The 25,753-nt window shown below is 35.8% G+C and overlaps 1 protein-coding gene across 5 annotated transcripts in view; it reads right to left on the reverse strand.

The window, feature by feature from the left end:
• CBLB (Cbl proto-oncogene B) overlaps window positions 1-25,753 on the reverse strand; it is a 125,588-nt gene that overhangs the window by 36,685 nt on the left and 63,150 nt on the right. For all 5 annotated transcript variants that reach the window (XM_031613077.2, XM_031613076.2, XM_031613079.2 and 2 more), the window contains exons 5-9: window positions 14,174-14,330; window positions 9,297-9,418; window positions 7,166-7,303; window positions 5,599-5,686; window positions 2,629-2,760 (exon numbers count right to left, since the gene is read on the reverse strand). In XM_031613077.2, the coding sequence (XP_031468937.2) occupies window positions 2,629-2,760; window positions 5,599-5,686; window positions 7,166-7,303; window positions 9,297-9,418; window positions 14,174-14,330 (637 nt within the window). The remainder of the gene's footprint in view (window positions 1-2,628; window positions 2,761-5,598; window positions 5,687-7,165; window positions 7,304-9,296; window positions 9,419-14,173; window positions 14,331-25,753) is intronic.

Genomic DNA, 25,753 nt, shown 5'->3' on the forward strand with positions numbered 1-25,753 from the left:
AAAAAAAAAAAAAAAAAGCCCTGAAGATCAAAATAATTATCAAAATAATTCAATCTGAATTCAGAAGTTACATTGGGTGATATTCATAGTCAGGTTCTAATATGGTAATGAGCGTTAGAAGAAGATAATCCTTAGGCTCCCCTTTCAAAAATAAACCACTCTACAATTCTATACTGAAAATAAAAAAATAAATTCTAAACCTACCAAAATGTCTAAAGCAAACTGTCCTGACATGTCATCAAGCAAGCACAGCTTTTTGATTTCACAAACTTATGGACAGATTCCTTTTTTTTTTTTTTCCTAGTTTATAATCTGTGGAAGAACTGGGGCCAGATAACTATAAATGATATCTCATGACAACAATCACATATATTTACAGAGTTAGTATTGGATTTTCATTTTGTATGCAAAGATCCCTGTAATCTACTTCTAGCAGTGCTGTGTCCTAATTACAAAGAAGTAGTCAACATCACTTATGATTACCTCAAGGAACACATCGCATTTTTATGGATCTACTGAAGTAATCACTGTTAAGTGAACAGAAATTCTCCCTTATTCATACATTTTAATGGCTGATGTTCTTAAAAAACAAAGAAAAAAACCTCAAAAACAAAACAAAAACAAAAAAGAAACCAACCAAACAAAATATCTGTATAGATAAGGTACAGAGCTTTGCAATTGCAAGGCTATCTTATATCAGTGTTTTCAAATAGCTGTGTACTAGCAATTTCCTCTCTTTGCAAAAGTTACATATTCATCAAAACATACTGAGTAACCAACAACAACAGCAGATTCATATTCAAGAGTATGAATAATGAAATTGAGAGCTAAATTCTATATAAATACATAGTTTTGTCCACATTTTTAGAACACGGAGAAAGTAGCTATTGTGAACCTTACAGTAAAGTACATATGTCCATATGTTTTTAGAATTAAGTCCGAAACAGTAGTTTTTACAGAAGAGATTCATTAGGAATAAATTTTCATCTTGTTACATAATACAAAAGTAAAATTGTTAAACCAAGACTTAACTGAGAAATTGATCTCCCTATAGGTGAACAACACTGAATCATCCTTGGCATTCTATGCAGATCTGATATTGCTTACTCAATTTATTAAATAACACATTTTTTCTGCTTAGTGGGAACATCTGTATTGGACTGCCGAAGCATATCTAATGAGGCATTATGCTGGCAATTAAACGGTATCCCAGAAGCCTGCAACAGCTGGTGCTGCTACAGTGCAATATTTCTTCATTGTCTCACTAATTATACAAAAGTTAAATTTGTAATGAAATCTAAAATGTACCTGGCCAATTTTCACTGACTGCAACGTTCTGATGAAGCTTGATGATTTTGAAATGGTCAGTTCTCTAAGCCTAAAATGTTTTGTCATGTTCTTCCTGAATTCTTAGCCATTAACCAAAATATTGAGTACGTTAGCTTCTTGAGTGTCCAGAATTGGAGCACATACCTAGCTCAACACTGTTAATGAATGTATTGCTACCATAACATCAGAGACCTAGCAACCAAAAGTGCAAGGACCTTCAGTTTCTAAGAAGTTAAATCAAAATAAAACAGCAACAACAACAAAAAAACATAACCAAATAGTTATAGATGTCACAATTTTAGAATTTTGTAATTCGAAGATTAACATAATCAGATGTCTGTTTATCATTAAAAATGAAACTGGAAAGAGCAGAAAAAAAGGTATTCCATAATTATTTCTCATTTCAGGAATACTTTTTTTTCTGCTCTCTGCAGCTACTTAGTAATGAAGCAAATATTCCTATCTGAGCATGTGTAAAAGAGAACCTTATGAGAATTTCCTGTCTAGGGGAACTGGAAGGGTTTGTGTGCAAATTCAAATTTCAGAAAGAGAAACAACAAAAAATTGAAAATCAGGAATCTTTTTCAGACAGCTTTATTGCTAATGAAAGAAAAAGTCAAATGATAGTTCTGATTCATTGAGTTGGATTGCCAATGCAATTTTTGTTCACGTACAAGACAGAAAACATCCCAACCCATGTCATGAGAAATTCTATGTGTTTTCAGAAATATTCTGTAAATGACATTGATATCACAGTTTTTCTCTCTGTTGAGCCTCTTACCCCAACAATCAGCTAAAAACTAGGTGGGTTTAGTGATTTATATCTTATCAACACAAAACACAGGAATTCTAAAGCTTATTTTTCATTGAGCCTTATGAGACATTTACTACTAATTCCTCTTCTGAGAGAATACACCCTGTCTCATTATAAAACCCTCTCTGGTCAATTATTCACTCCTGATTGCTTCCTGTCCTCTTATTCCTCTTGAACACATTGTGAAGTGACCTTGGTGGCACAACTAGCACCAGGAGTCCATCTGTCATTGTCTGAAGATACTTAGAAAATTATTTCCACATTAGCAAGTTAGAAAATGGCCAGTCTACAAATCTAGATTTTAATGACTCCTAAAACCTTGTTTTTAATAGATTTTATTCCAGTAAATTAAATATATATATCATTCTAAATAGGTAAGACCTTGAACCTTCTTGCTGAGTACCTAAAAAAGTAGAAACAGTAAATCCACTGTAAACAGAGATGCAACAGAGATTCATCTACTTCTCACTGAACTATGACTGTACCTGCCATGCCGTAAGACAAGAGGTGCACATAAGGTGTCCACAAGGCTCAATCTTTACATCCTTGTCATTCTCTGCACAGATTTTACATAGCTGAAAAGTGGAACCCATTTCGCAGTACAATTCATACTGTTCCTGTAACAAAAGAAAGTCAAGTTATTTCTTTACTGCAATTTGTTTATAAAGAATATACTTCAGCACTACTAGTGGCAAACATTTCTCTGAATCCTACTTTCCAACCCACTCTATTAATACTCAGATAGTCTACTGATACGTTTACTTTATTGCTTCCTTGAGTTACAGAATCACAGAATCGTAGGGGTTGGAAGGGACCTCCAGAGATCATCGAGTCCAACCCCCTGCCAAAGCAGGATCCCTACACCAGGTCGCACAAGTAGGCATCCAGGCGGGTCTTGAATATCTCCAGAGAAGGAGACTCCACAACCTCCCTGGGCAGCCTGTTCCAGTGCTCCGTCACCCTCACCTAAAGAAGTTCTTGCGCACATTGGTGTGGAACTTCCTATGCTCCAGCTTCTGGCCATTTCCCCTTGTCCTGTCTCCACACACTGCTGAAAACAGTCTGGCCTCGCCACTTTGCCCCCCACAGCTTAGATATTTATAGACCTGGATCAGGTCCCCTCTCAGTCTTCTCTTCTCAAGGCTAAACAGACCCGGTTCACTCAGCATTTCTTCATAGGGGAGATGCTCCAGGCCCTTCACCATCTTTGTGGCTCTCCGCTGGACTCTTTCCAAGAGATCCCTGTCTTTTTTGTACTGGGGAGCCCAGAACTGGACACAGTACTCCAGATGAGGCCTTACCAGGGCACAGTAGAGGGGGAGGATCACCTCCCTCGACCTGCTGGCCATGCTCTTTTAATGCACTCCAGAATGCCATTGGCCTTTTTGGCCACAAGGGCACACTGCTGGCTCATGGCCAACCTGTCGTCCACCAGGACACCCAGGTAACAAATCTGTGTTTTTTTTATGTGTGTGTCAAACTTATAACTTTTAAGTAGTATATTGATGCAAAGCATACATCCTGCTTTTCCTTGGTTGCGGTTAAAAGGAAGATAAGGAACACATGCAAAGGGAGAAATTCAGTGCTGCATGGAAGTAAAATGGAGATTTCTTTTTCTATGTATGAGTTTAGAACTAACAAAAGCTACTGGACTAAAAATTGACAAATGAGGCATTTCTACCTACAGCTTGGATAGTGTTTTCCACTGAAAAAAATAACTCTTGTGAGGGTAATATGGGCAAGAGCATCCCTGGAAGATGACACAGCAACATGAACAGATCATTGAGCACTTTGTATCCTTACAAGACTGACAGTAAGGTACAAGAACACTTTCAGGCAAAATAAATAATAGATTAAAAACTGAAGTCTAGAATATCTAGACTTAGGAAAAGCATTTCTAGAAAGCTTTTTTGTCTTGAAAAGAAAAAAAGATTTTGAAAGCTAAAATAAGAATAATCAAAGTCACAGGAAAATAAGTAGCTACTGCTCAGTAAAAGAGGTCAGGCAAAAGAGAATAGAGACAGCTTATATCTGTAGCTGTAGTCAGTGTGTACTAAAGATGCTTATGGTGGAGCTCTTGCAAAGAATCCATCTGCAGCAATCTAGATCTGGAGCTAGTTTTATACTTCTTTTAATAGTTTAAACAGCTCCTAAAGACAGTTTTAAACTACTGCAGCAAGATATTATTTAAGGAAGCATTCATGTAGTTCAGACTGTTTAAATTACTATGAGCATTAACTAATAGATCCTTCCTAACTACAAGTTCAGAATCAGCTGAACTGATTTTGAGTAAATCACTTTACTCAAAATACAGGATGACTGGCTTGCAAAAAACAGGACAATCATTGAGAGAAAGTAAGGATAATATTTTTGCAAGGAAAAACTTTTTCTGCAACATACCTGATATCTCTTTCATTACTATTCTAAGTTTGGAGAGAAAAGAGGGAAGGCAGAATGGTGAATGGGCTTACATCTTCCTCAGGTAATTGTTTGTAGGAATTCTCTCAAAACAGATATTTTGGAAAAATATTTTCATAATGGTATTCCTTGTAATACCAGAGAAAAATGAATATTTCTAAAATACTCCCAATTGCACTAAATTACAGCAGATCACCCTTCTGCTCTGATGAAATGGAAAATCATCTAAAAACAGTACTGTCTTAAAGAGTTGCATCTAGTCTGATGTCTTTCCTTGAAGACATCCTCAAGTATTCTGTATTTCTTTGTAAGGAGAAATACTCTGCAACTGCATAACTAAACATTCTAGTATTAATTTCAGCACCTTTTTTAATCAAGCCTTTGTCTTGTGGTGGTTATTTCCTATTCCTTGAACATCAAACATCTGCACAGTATAATATCACATCATCACCTAACACGACTACAAACATCTAGATGGTCTGCTCTCTGGAAAGCAAGTTACTTTAGGCACTTAATTATTTCTGTTGCTTTTCATGGATCTCTCTTTTGAGTTGCACAATAAACAGAAGAAACAAGAGACCAGGGAATTGTTTTGTGGTTTTGGTTTTTTTTAAACAAATAAACTAAAATTTCCTTCCTGGATCTGTCAACAAGCTGTAGTATACTTATTCAGGCTTAAAAACTGTCAACTGATCTTGATTTTATTCCTTTACACTTACATGCTATTATCAAGTAAGCTCTAAGCTACATAAACATACGACACAAATATCAGAGAAATCTTTAACAACCATTAACTCATTTCTCACATAGATGAGCCGTAGAATAAACAAATTTTTCCAAGGCATACTGTCTGCATCATCACTGGCTCTAGAGTTTAAATGGTTATTAAGTTCTTCCTCATTTAAGCCCTTCTATCAACAATACATTTTCACTCTCATGAATTCATTTCTCACATTTTAAAAAAGCTTATTATCCCTACTAGATAAGGGCCTAAGGGAAGTGAAGATTAAAAAATAACTGATAACTGTGCAACATACTTGCGTGACCTTTATGTGATCATGTGGTGTAGGTTCACATAATCCTGTCAGATCAGGATTGTAACTTCGTCCATCTGGGAAGAGATAGCTGCATCACAAAGAAATTGTTATAAATATGCACATTTCTTCATCTTTGTTACATAAATAATGCCTATGAAATTTCAGAGAGGCAGTATAAATTACAGCAGTCATTAACTAAAATGCATAATCTTTTTCAAGATTAGTCATCTCTTTCAACATCTGTGTACAACTAACCGCTACAAGTTAATTCTGTTACGTGCTAAAGTTCACTTATAAAAGCATTAGAAAGATGTTAACATCACAATCATAATCATCAGCAGAATGCATATGAGCTATTGCAGATCATCTTTTTGAAGCATCTAGATGCAATATTATTTTTGATCTTCATTTTACAGTGAACTTACACTTGGATATATTCACTGTGATCTCAGAATGCGAGCATGGCACTAAGTGACCCTGAAGACTATTTCAACCAGTGCAGCAGAACAGATAGCAACATACATTTGTGAACATCTGTATATTTTGACAAGAATCTACACTGAGAATCTGAGATGCAGACTGGACTTTAGGGCAAGAACAGATGGGAGCTTTTCAATCTCGCGGGAAAACAGTAAGTTAATGATATTATAGAGTTGTTCTATATTGAAATTTATGTTACCTCTAACTTGGAAGCAGTTTCCTGAAAGTCAGGTTATTAAATGCCAACCGTGAAAAAGTTATATTTAAATATGGTACAAAAACTTCATCTAGAATTAATATTCTCAGCTTCATTTTTTGTTTGCCCAATTTTGATCATGAAAATTGTGTAGTAGTAACACTACTGTAATAAGTATGTTTTATTTTACAAAGGCAATAGCTAAAGTAACTTGATGTCTTTCAAAATACGAAATCATGTCTGAAATAAAATTATTAAAGTCAACTGAGTAAAACTGGAATTTTGCAAATAAATTTGTCAATTTTTGAGGACCGATCAATTTTTCTGTTTTTTTTTAATTCATTATGATCATATATATAACTATGAGGATATGTCATAATGTAACAAAAAAAGATTTTGATACCAAGTATTTACATCAACCAACCTAGAAAACAAACAGTACTTCTCATAAACTTAGATTCTTTTATAATTAGAAATCTTTTCAGTAAACCCTTCAAACCTTGAAAATGTTTTGGCTGCACAATATATAAAAAAGCAATTACACTGCTTTCAGATCATTGTCCAGAGCTAGACATATGAGTAACTGGCAGTAGTAATTGCTCAATAAGCTTAAGTGCATTTGTGACTCTTACTGGGAAATAATCCAAGTGACAGCTACCCAATTTTATTTTCTTAGAATTTATCCACTATGAGATAAGTCTTTTGTTAACTTTGGTTAATGGAATTACCTGGAAATAAGAATAAAAAGGATGGCCTTTAATCTCCATAGGAATGGCAAATGTCATATCTAGATTTTCTGCTTCAAAGATCTTTAATATTTACCCATCTGAAGCAACAGAAGAAGAAAACCAGGATTTAATTCCTATGGTAACTACAGGAATTTGTACTTACAATCCTTCCCGACTGCCATCAATCAAAGCTTGAAACAGAGGCTTATTGTGAGGTATGGTCTGCAGTATGTTCCCATCACCAGTCACATACCCAATGGCCCACTGCCCCAGGCGAGTGCAACTCAGTCTGAAAATGTAGCTTGATAAAAACAAGATGAATAAAAAGTCAGCATTAGATGGACTTGGGCAAACTTAGCACATAACCTTAAATAAACCAGCATCTTTTATTCCATCAGTTCCCCATAAACAAAAGAGGATAACAGTATCTCCCTCAACCCAAATTTTCATTTGCTTGATTTTTCTTAAAGTGAAAGATGCACATTTACTGTGAATAGTCCTACATACATTTAGATCATAAATCTTTTCTAGGACAACATATTATACTACTGACTATCCACAGCTACAGTATGACCCATTTGAGCATACACAGGCCATGAATATGAATCAGTGGAAAGTTTGTTCAGAAACAGAAAACACCTTTCAATGCAACAGAAGTGCAAACAATAAATAATAAAAACTGCTCTACTATCAGTGTTAATTTTGGGTGTACCTGAGTTGGTGAACAGGATGGAAAAAGTATCTCTTCACTTCAAAAAATACCAGGTAGTATCAACCCAAGTAGACTGAAGTTTAAATACTTCTCTATTGTACAGTTGATTTCTATGAGTTTATGTAATGCAGACAGGGAATACAGCAGGGAAAAAAAAGGAAGACTATTGGCAAGGGCATTGGGCATTATTTTCTTTTTACCAAGAAGCCTAGTCTTTTCAATGTCAGACACCTTTGCCAGATGCAAATACTGCATTTAGAAAAGCGTCCCATAAAGAAATACCACAAACTCAATTTTGTATTAGAAAACAGCTTTTCTTAGTTATAGCTCATTTTTTTCTTTATACCCTAACAATTTTAAATGAGAAATGTTAGCCCTCCGAAGTTTAGCATGGCTCTTAAAAACTTCAACAAGGTCAACATTATATTGAAGTAACCAGATTCTACTCGTTTGAGCAGAACTTGTACTTTCCAAAATGTTTTAAACTGATTACAAATGTAATTTTACTTTGTACCTTCACTTTATCTCCTGTTCATTTAAAATTCAATATTTCACCTCAACAACTCAGGAAGTCATCTTGCAGTATTCAAATAGAAAGTTATCTTAAAACTAACTCTCTATATATAACTTACAAGAAGCATTACGGCAACTTTGGATAATTTCTCCATTACTTCTCTTTTCTAATCAGAGTTAATCAGAGAAAATGTATAGCAATCATTCTAAAAATCAACCTAGTTATCTGAAGTCCATAATATAGCTCACAAGTGCCAAGATAAAATAGTTATCTCACTGGAAACACAAGATTCTTGCACCTGCACTTGATCAGATAGGTAACTTAACATGATAGTCAAAATAATCAGAAGAAATCAAGTACAGAATGTACATATATCTGTCTCATGTTATTGCTATATTTCTCTAACAAGTTTCAAAATGATGAGCTTTTAGATATGTATACGTGATGCTGCAGCAAATTTAAAAAGTTAGACATTAGGCAACAAAGCTTGGGAACTTAAAGGTAAAACTAGTCTAAGATGAATTTTACTGTTAGTAAAAATTTGACCCATTTTTAAAAGTAGATTATATTTCCAAAAACACCTTCCAATATTGCTTGTTTCACCTAAGTCAAAAGAAAGGAAAAGCAATGACATTTCACTTTTTTTTTTGTTTCTGTTTACTTGTACTTGATAAGATTACCATGGGCTACTAAAATGTTGCTTGCTTCACAGCAATGGAAGAATTACAATATAAAAAATAGATCATGGTTACAAAACTCCTAAGTCTTAAAATCTAAAAAAAAAAAAAAATCAGCAGTTTTTGAATCTGGAATTCTGGCAGTTAGCATTAAATTATTTTGTAAAAATATATTTTGATATAAATAAAATCCCAAGTATGTAAAAAAAATGTTACTACTAACCTGATTTACTGTTAATGAGAAAAAAAGGTAAAAATTTACACCTACATTATTGTAATATAAGTATTACACAGTTTAGAAGTATGAATTTAGATAAACTACATAGAGATAAACATAAACTTCGGAGATAGTATGCTTATTTGGAAAGCTGTAATCAGCCAAACTTCTCACCTCCCAGGCTTTGTGCTGTACTTCTGCAATCTTGCTTTCACTTCATCATATGTCAGGAACGCCATATATCCAGGATGTGTCACAGCTAAGAAGTTCCAGTTCCTTAAGATTGAACCCCATGGCTAAAAAGATCAGACAAACAATTAAATAGATACAACCAGGTAATTACATATTTCTAATAAAACTTAAGTCAATTTTTCAAAAAGACCCACGATGTTTTCACTTCAGCAGAAAAATACACACTTTTGGTTAAGGTCTAAGTAGTAGAAAAGATTGTCCTATACATTCAGCTCTGGTGCAAGGATTCATTCAAAAAAAGAATCACAGAATAAATCTAGTTTGGAAAAAGATATTAAGTCAAGTCCAACCACTGATCTGGTCCTACTCCCCATCATTACACCATGTCCCTTAGAGTCACATTCACACATCTCTTTAATACCTCCAGGAATGATGACCCTACTACATCTCTCAACAGTTTGTTCCAATGCATGACCACCCAACCTGTTCTAGTACATTTTGAGGCCGTTTACTCATGTCCTGTCACTTGTCACCTGTGAAGAGACCAACACCCTCATCACTGCAACTTTCTTTCAAGGTAGGTATAAATGAGCCATGTATCCCCTCAGCCTCCTCTTCTCTGGACTAAACAACCTAAGTTCTCTCACTGCTCCTTGTGCATTTAGTTTTCTAGTTCCCTTACCAGCTTTGTTGCTCTTCTCTGCACGCACTCAAGCATCTCGCTATCGTTCATGTATGGAGGGGCTTCAAACTGAACACAATATTCAAGATGCAGACTGGTCTCACCAGGGCTACGTACAATGGGAAAATCACTTTTCTCATCCTGCTGGCCATATTTTTTATGCAGGCCTGGATGGCTTGGACTTCTTGGCCGCCCGGACACACTACTGTCTCACATTCAGCTGGCTGGCAATCAGCACCCCCAGGTTATTTTCTTCTGTCAACTTTCCAGCCACAATTCCCCAAGCTTACACCACTTCATGGATTGTTGCGACCTAAGTGCAGCATCCAGAACTCAGCCTAGTTAGATGACATGTACTTAGCCCATCAGCCTAGCCTGTCCAGATCCTGCTGCAGAGCTTCTGACCCTCAGGCAGATCAACACCCCCGTTGAACTTGGTATCTACTGAGGCAGCACTTGATGGCTGAATCAAGATCATTTTAAAAACATAAAAAATAAACAAACAAACAAAAAAAAAAAAACTTGCCCAATACGGAGCCCTGAGATAATACACAGAGTAATATTTGGATAAATATTTTGAAGATTTTGAATTTGCAGGATCTCCTGCCCATAGTCACATAAAATATTAAGTACATAATTCAGTAGGAGCCTGTAGAGCACGACAGTTTCATAAAAACCCAAATGAGCTTATTCTTGAGTGGTTCTGAGGCATTCTCATAGTTAACGATAAGTAACATTGAAATGAGGCCTAATAAAGCTACTAATTTGAGCTGTGATTTCTTTCCTTATTCTTTATTGTTTTCTTCAGTTATCATAAAAATATTGCAGTCAGAAAGCAAAACAAATATTGACAAATACTGCAGTATTTGTTGATCTCAATAACAAATGCTTCACAAACTTGGTGAAACATGCCTGATACGCTATTACTTCAAATATAAAGTATTCCTCCACCATAGAAGAGGGATGATATTTAAGGAGTGGATTAACACAAATATATTATGTATTCATAGCCAGCATTTGAAAAGATAAGAAACTGCCTCTCTGTGGTTGAGAGATGTTTATTTATATATTTATCAAAAGATCAGGGCAGGAGAAGTCAAGCAACAGACAAGAAGAGACTAGTGTTACTGTGTATCCTGCAAATTCCTTTTAAAAGGGACTTCTAAAGGCTAGTGAGGCAGGGAATAAATGTCTACTTAAGTGACACACTTAAGCAAAGTATTGTAAAAGTTCAACTTGAGATGATGACGCATTTCCTAGGCAAACCCTAACCACTACTTAAACATGTATGAAGACATGCATTTTAAAATCTTCATATCAAACTTGTGGAACAGAACAGTAAGGTTTCAGTACTGAGGTCAAATGAGCAAATTTGTACAAACTACAAAGGAGAAAAATTCACTTCAGTAGATGTGATACCACATCTTGTCATCTCTCTACACACTCACTGAAGATGGATGCCAGAAGGCTTAATCACACTGAAAATGTTAGTTATTCTAACTAAAGTAAAAAAGGGAGTTGACCCTTGCCCCTTCACCACACCGACGTTGACATTTCCATCACAAAAACATACCTTCACCTTTTGTATTACTCAAGTGCATGTCAGTCAAAAAGTATATTCAAACATTCAGTACTTTGAAGCTTTGTATTACCACAGTACAACAAATCTTATGTATGAAGTACATGATTCCATCCCTTAATCCCCCTAACAAAAAAAGAAAACAACAAAAAACAACACCTATGCAAATTTGTTAGTTAATCACGAGTGTCAGACTTTTAAGTAAACAGTATAATCCTCTAATGCTTGGATTCTCTGCAGATTAATCAGCTACTGCACTAGGTCTGCAAATCAACAGGCAGGAACTCTAAGCTTGTCTTTCAGACACAAAGATTATTAGAAAAGTGGAAATTTTAAATGGTAAAAGATTTGTGCGCTTCAATTGAAAGATTTTTGCTTAAAAGGACAATTTCATTGAACATACTAACAGTGATGGAATTAGTTCCAAGCACCCACATGTACTTCCATGCTAACTTTATCTCTGGTCAGAGATAACAATAGAGTTGTGCACATGTACAGCAGTGAGGCAGGGGGAGCAACTTCACTTTTACAGGATCTTCACAGAATGTAGTCTTGCTTTCTTCAGTGAATAAGCATCATTAACATGTAGCTTTTCTGTAACAACCCACAGTTGGCAAAGCAATATTTTGATTACTTCAACAATTGGGATTTTCTCTCCATGGGTGTAGGCACACATAGTTAAGGAAGCAGTTTAAAAACTGGAGAAATAAAATGTAACCTCTGGGAGAGATTCTCAGACCGAGTTCAGTGTAAGTTCACCTCAACAGTTATGCAGCTATTGCACAAGTTGGTAAATTAGTTTGGATAAAGTTTTCCCTGCTTCTTTATTACATTAAAATTTAATCCTAGCCAGTCCTCTCTCCTTACAGATGTCAGTACGGCTGTTTTCTTTTTCCTAGAATCAGGCATAGAAATGAATCAAAATAACCATGGCCTAGTAACAAAGTTAAGCAATGCAAATTCAAGTTAAATAAATCTCATTTGAGACTACTGTCCTGAACTTGACCAAAATCTACAGGACCCTACACAGGCTCAGAAAAAAATATTACCTCTCTGATCATTCAATTCTTGTTACATTTTTAATTTTATAGTTGATATGCACATTAAAAACTAATCAAACTAATAAAAGAAACACCTAGCACAACAAACTTCTTAGCTGTGAGCTTAATGAAAAAGGTGATCAAATTCTACAGAAAGGAACTTCAAATAAATGTATTTCATAGTGATGTATATTGCAGCCAATAGGCCTCAGACAATTTGCAGTGAAGTCTGAGAGCAAGATCTGGGCTTGATTGATCTGAAAATAAGATCGGTTTGCCAAACAATGAATAAAAGCAAGAAACTTTGACAGAGTAGAAATGGCTCACAAGGCATCAAAGTTCAGACTGGAACATTTGATTGTATCAAGCTGCACATAAAGGGCAAAGCTTAGAGGGATTTTGCTAGAACAGCAACAGTTTATTTTATTTCATCAAAAGAGCCTCCAAAATTTTATTGAAAGATCTGTAGCCCACGTGACTATTTTAAAAAGTAACCAATGTTTGTGGTTAAATTAAACAGTTTATTTACGCCTTAACATTTTCAACTTTGATATAGTTCTGACTCAGACAAGAGAAGAGATTATCAAAATCAAAACTCTAAACTAAAACTGTTAATCATCTGCTTCCAGATCTTAATATCAACTTTGTAATGGTCACCTTTCCCAGAAGAGCATACCCAAAAAAGCTAAAAAGAGATTAACACATAACACTATGGAAGAGGGAACAAAAATATGGCATGGCTTTGGTAAAAAAAAATTGTTACTTGAACATATCTGCAAGAGGCAAAAGAATAATGCAACAGTTTATTTATGTATGTTGTTTAAAAAAGTAAATGACCAACTAAATCACTGGATAGGTCAAAGATTACTACATACAAAAGAAAAATTCAAACTGACAAATTTAGAATCAGTTCATCTAATATGGATGCAAGCCTGCACAGACTTCTACGTTAACTCAAATACTCAAAGAATATCTTAGATTATGTTCTGTAGAAGGAGCACAAGATTTGCAGTGGCCTGTAACATACATACAAAGCTTATTTTAGATAAATATTATCTATTGACAATAATACTATTCCCTCATATTAGTGCTATTCCCAAAGATACTCCATTTTAGATAGAATGAGGAGCATTAATGGGTAAAATCTGTCTATTAAAAAAAAAAAATTAATAATAATCAGGCCTAAACATAAAAAAAAAAAAAGTTATAGGTAACATTCCTTATGCCTCTGGTAGAAACATTAAATCTAAATAGATTTAGATACAAAAATATAACCAAAACACAAAATTTAGATAATTACCTGAAGGCTACCTGAAGGTCAATATTTCTAAAAATGCATCTAAGATTAGTGAAACATGCAAACAGCAGACATAAAGACACTGCAATCATACTATGTTTGTGCAGAAATAAAGCTGGTATTGCTTGAATGTCTCTTTTGGATATCAGTTTTTTAGCTGTGGGTGCTGACAAAAATCCAACTTCCTTGACCCTTAGGTAATTGCCTCAGGTCACTAGAGTTTTCAAAGTCATGCAAATATCTAAAATTTTTAAGTCTTACCTGAAATAATCTAGTGAAGATATCAAACTCAAAAATTGAAATGTAGTCATTGCAGGTCAAGTCAATAGTAGATTTAAGAGCCATTGCTTCCAAACCAGAGCTTATCTGATGAACTTCATGAAGGCACTGCCTGAACACTTTCCATGGCACTATAGTTCTGTGAGGGGGGGAAGTAATAAATTTAATGAAAACCCATATTAAAAATTTGATAACTTATTTAGACAGCAGAGACTGACTTTTGAAGTAGATAAGCATTAATTAGGTTTTTCAACAGACAAAAAGAATCCAGTTATCTGAAAGGAGCCTTTAAAACATGGGGGAACAAAATGACATCTTATGTTGCAATGATAAATATTCAAGTTTCAATAGCACAATGATGGAAAACACTGTGGAAACTGAAATATTCTACCATGCAGGTAGAGCAACAAGGCTTACACCTTCCCAAAGTTAACATGAAAGACCACCTCTGTTCTTGGCAAAAAACTCTCTTCTTCAGTCTCCCTTCTCAGAATGATAAACATCAATTTAGCATCTACTGCAGAACCTTTTTTCATAACTTAGGCTGTTAAATACTGGCCAAGAACCTTCTGATAACAATCATCCAGTTATCATCACCACTAGGCCAACTTTTGCTATACCCCATGACAGTTACATAGATATTAGAAGACTTTTTCTAAAATTTTCATCTTCACAAGTTATGGCACAATGAGGATTATTTTTGGAGAGTAGTGAACATGGCAGAACATGGGAAATCAGGGTAGAATGAGATTAAAGTTATCTTCCCTAATGCAAACCCACAATCTGTCAAACTCAGTTTCTATTTGTATAGGCTGAGGTATTGTAGATTTGTTATTTTGCCAACCAAGTGCTTACAACTGGAACCTGATATGAGGCTGATCACACTAAAGTACTCCAATTTATCACTCTCAAATCTATGAGAAATTCTTCACTAATAGTTCTTTTTCTCAAGTCTTTAGTATTGAATCCCAATTTTGCTAACCCACAGCCCCTTCTCTTACAAAGGTTCTGCCTTGAACTGAGAGCAAACTATATGTTACTTAAAAACATGTGAATTAACCAGCATATAACCAGTAATTGATACGTAACTATTTTCAGGACTTAACATTCCACATTTTCCAAGTAATATTTTTTAATGTTTGCTAGTTGTCAAAAGAGGAGACACAGGGCTCACCTACTGATTAACATTTTCTTGCAATTTTTATTAGTTTACGTTACATTATTTTTATGAGGGTCAAGATAGCTAGAAAGGCCACAATAAAGCATTTCCTTACGTGAAATACATATTACTTGGTACTACAATATTGTTCAAGAAAAAGAGCAACTATTTTAAGTTGGCACTGCATAACAAATATTTCAGAATTAAACTATATTAAAACAAATAACAATTTGAATAACACCAAAGACATTTTCCTATATTTCTACTGAGTCACGCAAAGAAGTCTAAATGTTACTTGGAAGCTTACACTGAAAAATCAGACATGATAAACTGCATAGTTTAATAGATCTCAGCAGATACTTTCATCTGTGTACGAAAAACAGGAAACCACAAAGAGCTGAAGAGAGATACCACATCAGATGCCATTTAAGAAAGAACGCACATTGAATTTTGATTATGGTAAAGAGAGAATGAAGTGTTGCACTAAGTTCAGAGACCAACATTGGAAAACCTAAGTGCTTTTTTGGTGTTAAAGTTGTTTTCATTCAAATGCCTATGATTAATTTAGTTTCTGTAGCCATAGCTCTGAAACATCTTCTGAATCTTTCAGCAAACCACCTGAAGGGTTACAGCACTGGAATCACACTGAAAAAAGGGTCAGAAAAGTGAATTAACCCTTAAGTTAAAAAAAATAATAACCTAACAAGAAAGAACTTAGGCATACTATATCTCAAGAACAAGTTTTTCATGCATTGACTGAGACAATTTACTGAAAACATTTCATTAGATTGGATTAGCAAGTAGGATCTTTCATCATTGATTCATTAACACTCTGTATCCTCCCCTCCAAACCCCACCAGTGATGGGGAAAACACACAGAAGTCTTCAGGAGCATATGTTTTTAGAGTTTTGTTTGCTAGTACTTTGGCTAAGATAGAAACCAGATGTTGGGAAATGAGTGATTAGCTAACGAAATAACATCTAAAGTTATCCTGTGGGATTTCTCCAAGAAAAAGTGTCTAAAATGTGGCCCCAATTTAAAATACAACTAATACCAGCAGAATTGTTTTCTGCTGAACTTTGTGGAATGTCTTCTACCTTCTACTTTCTTAAATAATAGGTGAGAATTGTTTGTTAAAACACATTTATTCCTATTTCTCAGGAGCTACTTTGGTACTGCTCTCATTCCTAAATACCTTGAAATAGTACCCGCCAGGGATCATTTTTTTCCCAGTGTCTTTCTCCAGTCAATATCTCCAAATTGTTATGCTCTTCTGAGGGCTTACAGTGAGCAGACACAAATCCCTCTCTGAAGCTGTTACTGAATTATCACAAGGTCAAGAATTCAGAAACTTCCACTTCTCCTAAAGAACTAAAACCAGGAGACCGTTTAAGCAAGTTGGAAGAAAAAACAAAAAAAAAAAACAAAAAAAAACCAACACTCTGAGAGGGAACTAAGAAATGTTCAGTCAGAATGCTTCCCGTGGTGATGAAGGGGTGAAAGATTTTTGTAGATGTTGTGGTTTTCTTGAATGAACATTTTCTTGTGCTTCAGGGGATTCACTGCCTTTGAAGGCACCTTTTTATTATTTAAATCTAAAGATCTATTTTAATTGTTTAAGGAGGCTATAGGGTGCCAGAAGCAGCAGGAGAAAGAAGACAAAAAGACCAATCAAACCAAAATTTGGCATTGGGATTGTCCTAGTTAATGCTTAGAATATTATTTCTTATAGGAAAAAAAAGAAAAGACTTTATAAAAAGAAAAATCTGTAATGAGAAACTGCCTGCAGCATTCAGCTCCTAAGTCATATAAGGTATCTCCTACAGACCTTTCCATGATCCTTGTCCTTATAATATTTGTTGCATCATGTCATAATGATACCCTGCACAGTGCTGGCACAATTCCTTTACTGCTATTAGGTTGACCTGTGGACACTTGCCTAGGAAGAGAAAAGTTAGTCAGCTCAACTATAGCTCTTCTGAAAGGTCTGATACAACTGCTTTGTAACATTAGTTCACCACAGATTTAGGTTCAGTAAGTGCACTCAGTATTAAGGGTATTTGGTTCTAATTACACAGGCTACTTCTTGCAGTAGAATGAGCATGACCAAAGCTGAGTGGTTGTATTTCATTGAATGTTTGATGCCCAAAGTTAAGAGCTCTACTACACATTCCAAACAGATACATCCAGGGTTTTGGTAAATGTTCCTGATTTTAAGATACAGTTTGAGAAAAAAGAAACTGATCACTAATTAAAAAAAAAAAGTCATTGGTGCAACCTCAACAGTTCTGGGCTCCATAACATCAAAAGAATGCCAAGATCCTTGAAAGCATCCAGAAGGAGTGTAACAAAGCTTGTTCTATGGCTGGAAAGCAAGTCCTATGAGGAAAGGTTGATGACACTCAGATTGCCTAGTCTGAAGAACAGAGGCTGAAAGGTGACCTTGCTGCTCTTTGCAGGGCCCTGAGAAGGGGATGCAGAGGGAGGTGCTGAGCTCTGCTCATGGGAACTGATGGCAACATGAAACAACATAGGGATCTGCCAGAGGAGGGTCAGGTGGGCACTGAGAAACATTTCTTTATCATGAGAGTTATTAAACTCTGGAACAGACTTCCTAGAGATGCCCCATGCCTGACAGTGTTCAAGAGGCATTTGGACAACGCTCTCAATAACATGCTTTAGCTCTGAGTTAGCCCTGAAGTGGTCAACTTTGATGGTTCCTCCCCACTATTCTGTTCTATATAAAAATACATGATACATACATGCTGTTTTTATATTATGTGTTACTTTATTATGACCTACAATTAATATAAAATGTTCAGAAACACAAGTTTAGAATCAAATAAAATAAGAAGGAAACTAAAATAGGGGGATCTGTATCTGCCAAACTTTTAGGAAATGGTTAATCCATGCAGTTCCTCTGTACTGCTTTTTTTCCCCATCACCAGAGCAGGAGCAAGTCCACACTAAAAAAAAAAAAAAAAAAAAAAAGAGAAAAAAAAGAAAATACAAAAAAAAAGATTCTGATTGTTTTTTTTTTTCCCCTTGAAAGGCCTTCCTGTGTTCATCTAATCTCTTTTCAATCAACAAAGCTATCTGCATTCTCACATTTACTTTGGGGTTGTCTTTTTATTTAAGATTCTTGTCAAAAATAGTGTGTGTGTGTTTTAAATATGCTCTTCCCCAATCCTCTTAAATGAGATTGCTTCTCCACATTTTTTTCTGCAATAGTAAAATTAGTATAGAATTATAGAATAATAGAATATAGAATATACTATAGAATTGAATGGAATTATAGAATTATAGAATAATAATGAATGTACGCATGCTCAAATAAAATTAAATCCTCAAAAATACTTTACTATTACTGACATATATCTCAGAAGATAGCATCATTCAATATTCTCAAATACAGAGTTTTGAACACCGAACAATTTCCACACATCTAAAGACGAATGATTAGAGTCCAGGACATAATTTTCATACAGTTTAGAAGAGGAACTTAGGTCCTTCTTTCCTTTTTGCCCTGACCATGCGTAGATGGGATTTTCTTTAACTCCGTGATATTAACCACATTACTAAAAAGCAGAAGACATGAAAATAAACCTGAAAAGGAAGTAAATATTTTCTGAGAATGTTCAAAGCATAGCTTTTCAGTAGAACTGCAGAAATACAGCTATTCTCAAACATGAAGTGACACTGAGTCCATCTGAACTATAACAGGCCTCAAGTTTGTCTAAGAAGGTAAACATATACCTGTGTAACTGACACTTAATAGTGAACATTTCTGTCTCCAAGAAACTCTCTGAAACGTTGCCAGAATGCACAAAATGAAAAGAGCAGCACTGTGTTCAGAGCAAACTCAAAAATATTCAAGTAAATGCTGATCCAAGTAGAAACAACATTTTTTGCACGTCTGCAGTGAGCAATGTGAATTTCAGTTTATCATCACTGAACACAGCACTTTCTTAAGACTGTTGCTTCAGTTTTAAGTGAGGGGCCACATATTTTCGTTGCTTCTGAGCTGCAGAGCAAACAACCGACATGCTTGAGGAGTTCAGTCCTAAGGGAAAAGATGAATTCTGCCATATCATGCCAGTACATTCATTAGAAAATGACACAATACCTAACAAATATAGATGATTCTAGTGTGAGAGAAGAGAAAGTAAAAGAGAGAAAATAAGCCTTCGGAAATGAGAAATATATACCACCTAAAATATCCAAAGTCATGTAACTGGACATTGCTGGTGAGACAGTGAATTCATACTTCCTCTTAAGAGACACAGGAAGCTTGCATTTCCTGAAGAGTCCCCAAAGAGATAAACTTATCTGTATATTTCCAACTCTGATCTCAAATCACAATCCAAAGCACATCCATGATTTGCAAGTTCTTTTAGCCTTAAAAAACTGCTGCCCCTCCTGACTGCTCACCAAGAATGTTCTCCTTCTCACAATCATGTGCGCCTTCTACTACAACTTTCTTTCTCTATCTTCTGCATCTCTAATTTAACCTTATTCTTAGCCACCCAGAATAACTGTGAAGACTGATGTATTTTTCTGTTTATTTCATCATACAAAGGCTGCTCCAAAAATAGTGTCTCCTACTTTACTGTATTGGCCATGACCTCAGAAATCGATATTTGTGTTATGGCTGTAGAGGTTGAACCTTCCCACCAGCATTCCATTACACGTTGTTGCTGTGTGACAGATGGCAGCAGAGGGGCAGTCTGACAAAATGGCATCTGACAAAGGGTGGATGAAGCGTTTTCTTTCCCCCTGTGGAAAAAATGGCACCCTATGACATACAACAATGCTTGCTGAGTGTTTATGGAAACCAAATAGTGGATGTGAGCACAGTGAGGTGGTGGGTGATGTGTCAGCAGTGACGACAGTGATGTGAAAAACAAGCCACGTTCCAGATGGCCATACACAGGTATGGCATCAGTAAATGAAGACCATTTTGATATTCTCTTCTGCACAAATCAGCTAATAGTGGTGACTAATGTTGAAAAGTAGTGTTTTGTAGCAGAGAAGTTGCTTTATCAAATCATGTATTGTACTCTTTGTACCTGTTGTAATTTCCATGGAAATAAATAGAAGGCGTTACTTTTAGAGCAATCTATGCATCTTCCACCTTTCTGTTGACTAGCTTTTCTCTGTAATATTCTCTTGTTCAAATCTGGCGATACCACATTTATACAAAAAAAGATTTAGACAGATTTATGTCTCCCTAGTTGCTAAGGATTTATACCTTCTACCTCTGTCTCAGGCTAAGGATACCAAAAAGTATATTTTGCATGTTGCTGATAAGCCAAGGAAACAATCACCTTCTAAAAGCCTTGTTCTCTTTTTATCTCCTTCCCTTTAACCTTTTCTGTTGTCAAACCATCTTCACAGTTATAAACACCGTGGGCTTCCACATCACTGCCTCTTCCTCTTTCATCTGTTTGTATCTTTTGGTTTCTCCTTCCACATCAGTTCATACTCAGATTAGCACGCCTCTGGGCCAGAATCACCATTTCAACCCATAATTTACAGTGTTCAGGCAATAGAATGGCTCTTGGGCACTATGAGCAACACAAAAAGGAGAACAAGTAGTAATTTAAGAGAATCAACAAGGTTTTAAAACCAAGTTTACCTGAGATCTCACTTCTTGACAGTCAAATGTTTTGAAGTTAAGTCTTGCAAGTGATCTGTGCTTATTTTACTGCTGCTTCTCTAAATCCAAGCAACAGAGGCTATGTCTGTTACATCCTGAGCCAAACACCACTAACCACAATAGAAACAAAACTACACAAAATTTTGAAGTAGCACTCTGAAATATCATTCTTCAGTAGACACATTTTCCACTGAATAACAGTTAAAAGAAAAAGTTTGAGGATTCTGGAGGGAAAAAGAAAAAAACCAAATATCAGATTTTTAAAACAGTAATGTACTTGACCCTAGTAGTGAAATATTTTCTATTTTCTCAGAAATGAAGAGGTAGGGAGATCAATTTATCTAGCAATAACAAAAATGCTTTTTTTTTTTTTTTAATATTTCACAGTGAAGAGTAAAACATTAAAGGAGAGAATATATGGCACAATTGTGAAAAAATGAAACTCTAAGAACATTAACATTTTGATGCTGATTCATTTTGCAACATGAAGGCAGCCGCAAATCAGAAATTTCAATAGTTACAAAGCAGCTGCATGACTTCACCATAGCTAACAAACTCAGGGGCTGGAAAGCTCTGTTAGGTCATCTCGCCCACTCTCATTTTCAGTTCAGGATTGCTCCCAGTGGTATTTTGCACATTTTTACTCAGAACAGAAAATAAGTAAAAGCTGTAAGATGCTATTAAAATGAGTGAGGAACCAGGGGAAATTAACATCGAGCACTATGCAGTGATAAAATGCAGATAATGAAGAAGCGATCAGATTATGTTTTATATCCATATTTACAAGCCACTGGGGGTTACTAAAGTATCTATAAACAAATGTAACTGCTGATTACATGCCTTACAATTTCACAGTTCCACTTAGCATTACTGCTTAGCTGTATATTAAACTCTAATTTGAGTCAGAACAACTATGATGGTAAACCCTGTACAAAACGACCTATGAGCAACTCCACTAAAACCACTTGCTCCAATAATTGCATTCCAGTAACCAGTACAAAATTAGAAGTCACACTTCCTCAGTTTTACCACCTTCTTGCTTTTGTCCCTGTCAAACACCTTCCTGATATGGTATTTAATTTAAAATCTTGACCTTGTCCTTGGTGTAAACTCTGTATCAATTTATTCCTTACCTTGTTTTCAGACAGCCCCTGTGTTTTTTTTCAAAAGTCTGTCTTCTTCCTCACAGCCAGTGAATAAATACATCAAATAGCTATGCTCTTGGCCATTGTAGACATCATTCAGACCTTGGAAAGTTCTCATTTATTGCTGGTTTTTGTTTTCACAATGCAAATCCAAAATTCTCTCTATTCCTTCAACTTTATGACAGCTTTTCTCAACTTCCTTGACAAAGTCAAGGTGCCTTCCATTTGGGCACTGCTGACATCACTCACCCTCCGATCTGCATATATACTCTACTTTGCCCTTACAAAGAAATCATATAAATTCTTCCATTTCTTCCTTCATTATACTGCTGAAGTCCATTGTCTTCCTTCACCCAAATTATCAGTCTCAATCTTCCACCTTGGTTTATCAGTCAGACCCCTCTCTGCAAATACATAAAACCTACATTCTTCTTATCAGGCCCATTCTAAACATCCTACCACTTCTGAGGCTTTCCCATTTCCTCTGAATCACTAGAAATACTTGCAACTCAAAGGGTCCTGACTATTTAACATTTTATTTATTCTGTGCTCTGCCTATGTAAGTGCTGATGATTTCCATTATAAAGTTTGTTGCATCTCTCAAAAGTTCCACAGCATTGTCTTGCTCCCAGACTTCTTAGCTACTGGCATTACCTACAAGTTTTGTAAAGGTAATTCAGAAATGCAAAAATTGAGGAGGGATTTGAAAGTCAAGAATTTCTAGAGTTCTCAGCACCCTATTCTGTTGAAACCATTTAATTTCTTTACTGAGATCTACTTCTCTTTTCTCCACAGAACATTCAAAGAGCAGCTACATAGCTTCCTCTGGAAGTAATGCCTCCTATTTATGCTCATAGTAACTACAACAGATACAATGAGCACAAGACGACTACTTGATAGAGAAAACTCTCCACAACAACACAGTATTTTTCAAGATAATCACCACTACTAGCTATGCATTTTTGCCAGTGGTGAATAATAACCTTCATGCCATTCTTGCTAAAATCTGCACTAGTAGAGGTGACCCACTCTTTCACAGCTGCTGTGACAACACCGCTGCCAGGAAAGTGTTGCCCACATAGTTCATCTTCCATCTGCCCAAACAGATCAAAGCCAGAAGGCATCAAATACAGACTGTACAGTGGGTATGGTAGAACAGCTCAGCCAAGAACAGCAATGTGCTCTATGGTCTTCAGACTGGTCAGAGGCCTGGCATTATCATGGTGCAAGAGAAAGGTTTTCTTCTTCTCTTGTCTGATTCTGGAGGTTAGAGCCTTCAGTTTGGCCAGCATCATGACATAGCAGTCAGAGTTAATGGTTTGTCCAGCTTGTAGAAAATCCCCCAAAATGATCACTCATTTCCTATCCCAAAAGACAGTGCATATCAATTTACCCAATGAGGGCTGTGTTTTGAACTTTTACTCCAATAACGAATTCACACATTGCTACTACACAAACTGCCTTTTTGACTCCAACTCATTTCTGGGAATTAAATCCAGGAAATTGTCACCTTCAGCCTTGTATTGGTTCAATATATCCTGACAAACTTGCATAGTGTGTTATTTCTGTTCCTGTGTGAGCATTCATGGGAGCCATCTGGCACAAACTTTGCAACATTCCAACATCGCCACCACAGTTTCCAATGCATTGATTCAGCTCCACACACAATTTCCTGGTTGTAATTCACCAATTAGTGTGGATGAGCTGTTCAAGATGCTCTTCATTTTGTAGTACACATGGCTATTCCAGAATATGGCTTGCCTTTCATCACTGCTGAAAAACACTACCCACTGCCTCAGTATGCTCACGTACACTGTTTGGTCAATGTTCAGCATGCACTGATGAATCTCAATGAGTGTCATTTTTTCTGCATGGAGGATTTCAATGATACACCTTTGCTTCATGCACACTTCTGTGTAAGACTGTAATCTGTTACACAGCAACAAAATATAAGGGAATATTGCTGGGAAGGTTCAATCTCTACTGCCATATTACCAACATCCACCTTTGAGGTCACAAAGGGTGAACAAAATAAATTAGGAGGCATTACTTTCAGAGCAGCCCCCACATATATACATACATACAATTACTGTAGACTTACAATAGTTAACCTGGTCATTTATTCTACTAATGAGTTCAAAGTCACGTGAACCCACACCTGACTTGCTTTAAACACTGAAGTGATGGTTACATCTTATATTACTGTTTAATAATGGGCTGAATAAACTTTGCTACAGCAGCATAGTTTTGCAGTAAGTATTCAGACATACGTAACAAAACTACAAAACTTAGAGCTTCCCACTTGTTAAGGAAGAGCGGTGAAAGACATAAGGTACAGAAAAACAAAAATTACAAATTGGGCTCTTTGAAATTATATATTTATTTCTCAGCAAATTAAAAACAACTTCAGTTCTCAGCAAATTAAAATATGCTGTTTTTTTCTGCTACAGTTTATCCATAAGAAGCCAAGGTAAAGTAGAATTTACTTTTAATTTACACTCCATTGTTGAGCAGAATTACTTACTGACCTCAAAATAAGAACTTTGAAAACAAGGAGTCCAAGCTAGCCTTGGAAAACAGAAATGCATCCAGGGAATATGCGATATAACTCCTCTAGCACTTCTTCATTTGCAGCGTTTACCTTACAAGACTTGGAAGTTTAACAAGGCCCAAGGGGCATACCCCCAGGAGGTCAGGTTAAAAACAGATTTTATCATTTGTTTGCAACAACCTAAATCTTCACGTAGGCTTTGCTTTCAGGGAAGTGATACTAAATTATTTGCAAACTAATTTGTCATAACAGGCCCACTGTAAAAGATGTTGCTCAAAGGCATACCTGCCATATATTTCTAAATGGATTAGAAGTCAATTAATGTTTAAAAAGCTTTAGGCATTTTGTTTAATGAAGAGATTAAGTGTAATGCCAAAAAAACCCTTCTCATCTGTCTGGAATACATGTTGTTACATGCTTTACAGTTACTTAAGCACACAAGTGAGAAAATGGCAAGGCTCTACGCACATATCAACTCCTCACTGTTTAGAAGACAGGCAAATGTAATGAGTTCAGTTTAACAGAAACTGTAGTTATTTATCTAGTTTGAAAATGCAGATAGAAGTAAAATAGATAAATAAGTATAACCAAGGTTACATATGCAATTAACTGGTCACCTCCAAACTGCAGGATTTCAGAGCATTTTTGGTCCATGGATACTTTAGCAAACAAGCTATGAAGGTACACACACGAGGTGTGAGGGTACAGCATATGTGGAAAGAAAAAAGTTAAGTACTGAGAGTTCATATTTAACTTGTCTGTATTAAGAAATTTAGATAAGAAACAGTAAAAGCCCCATGGTCCTGAAAAGGATTAGAAAAAAGCAATTCAGGGGATGAGTCAAGGAAGAAAAGAGTTAAGTGAGAACAGACAGAAAGACAGGGGCAGAACTCAGCTATTCAGATGGACTGATGAAGTTTAAAAATTCTTCTTATCAGTTCTGATAAAAACTTATTTGTATGCTACTGTACCCTGCTGTCTGACGACTCGTGCACTTGGCTATTGTGTCAGTTCCCAAGGAAAATGGCAGGACCATAAACCTGAAAT

Source organism: Phasianus colchicus, chromosome 1 (genome assembly GCF_987193195.1).
Source record: "Phasianus colchicus chromosome 1, bPhaCol1.hap1.1, whole genome shotgun sequence".
NCBI lineage: Eukaryota > Metazoa > Chordata > Aves > Galliformes > Phasianidae > Phasianus > Phasianus colchicus.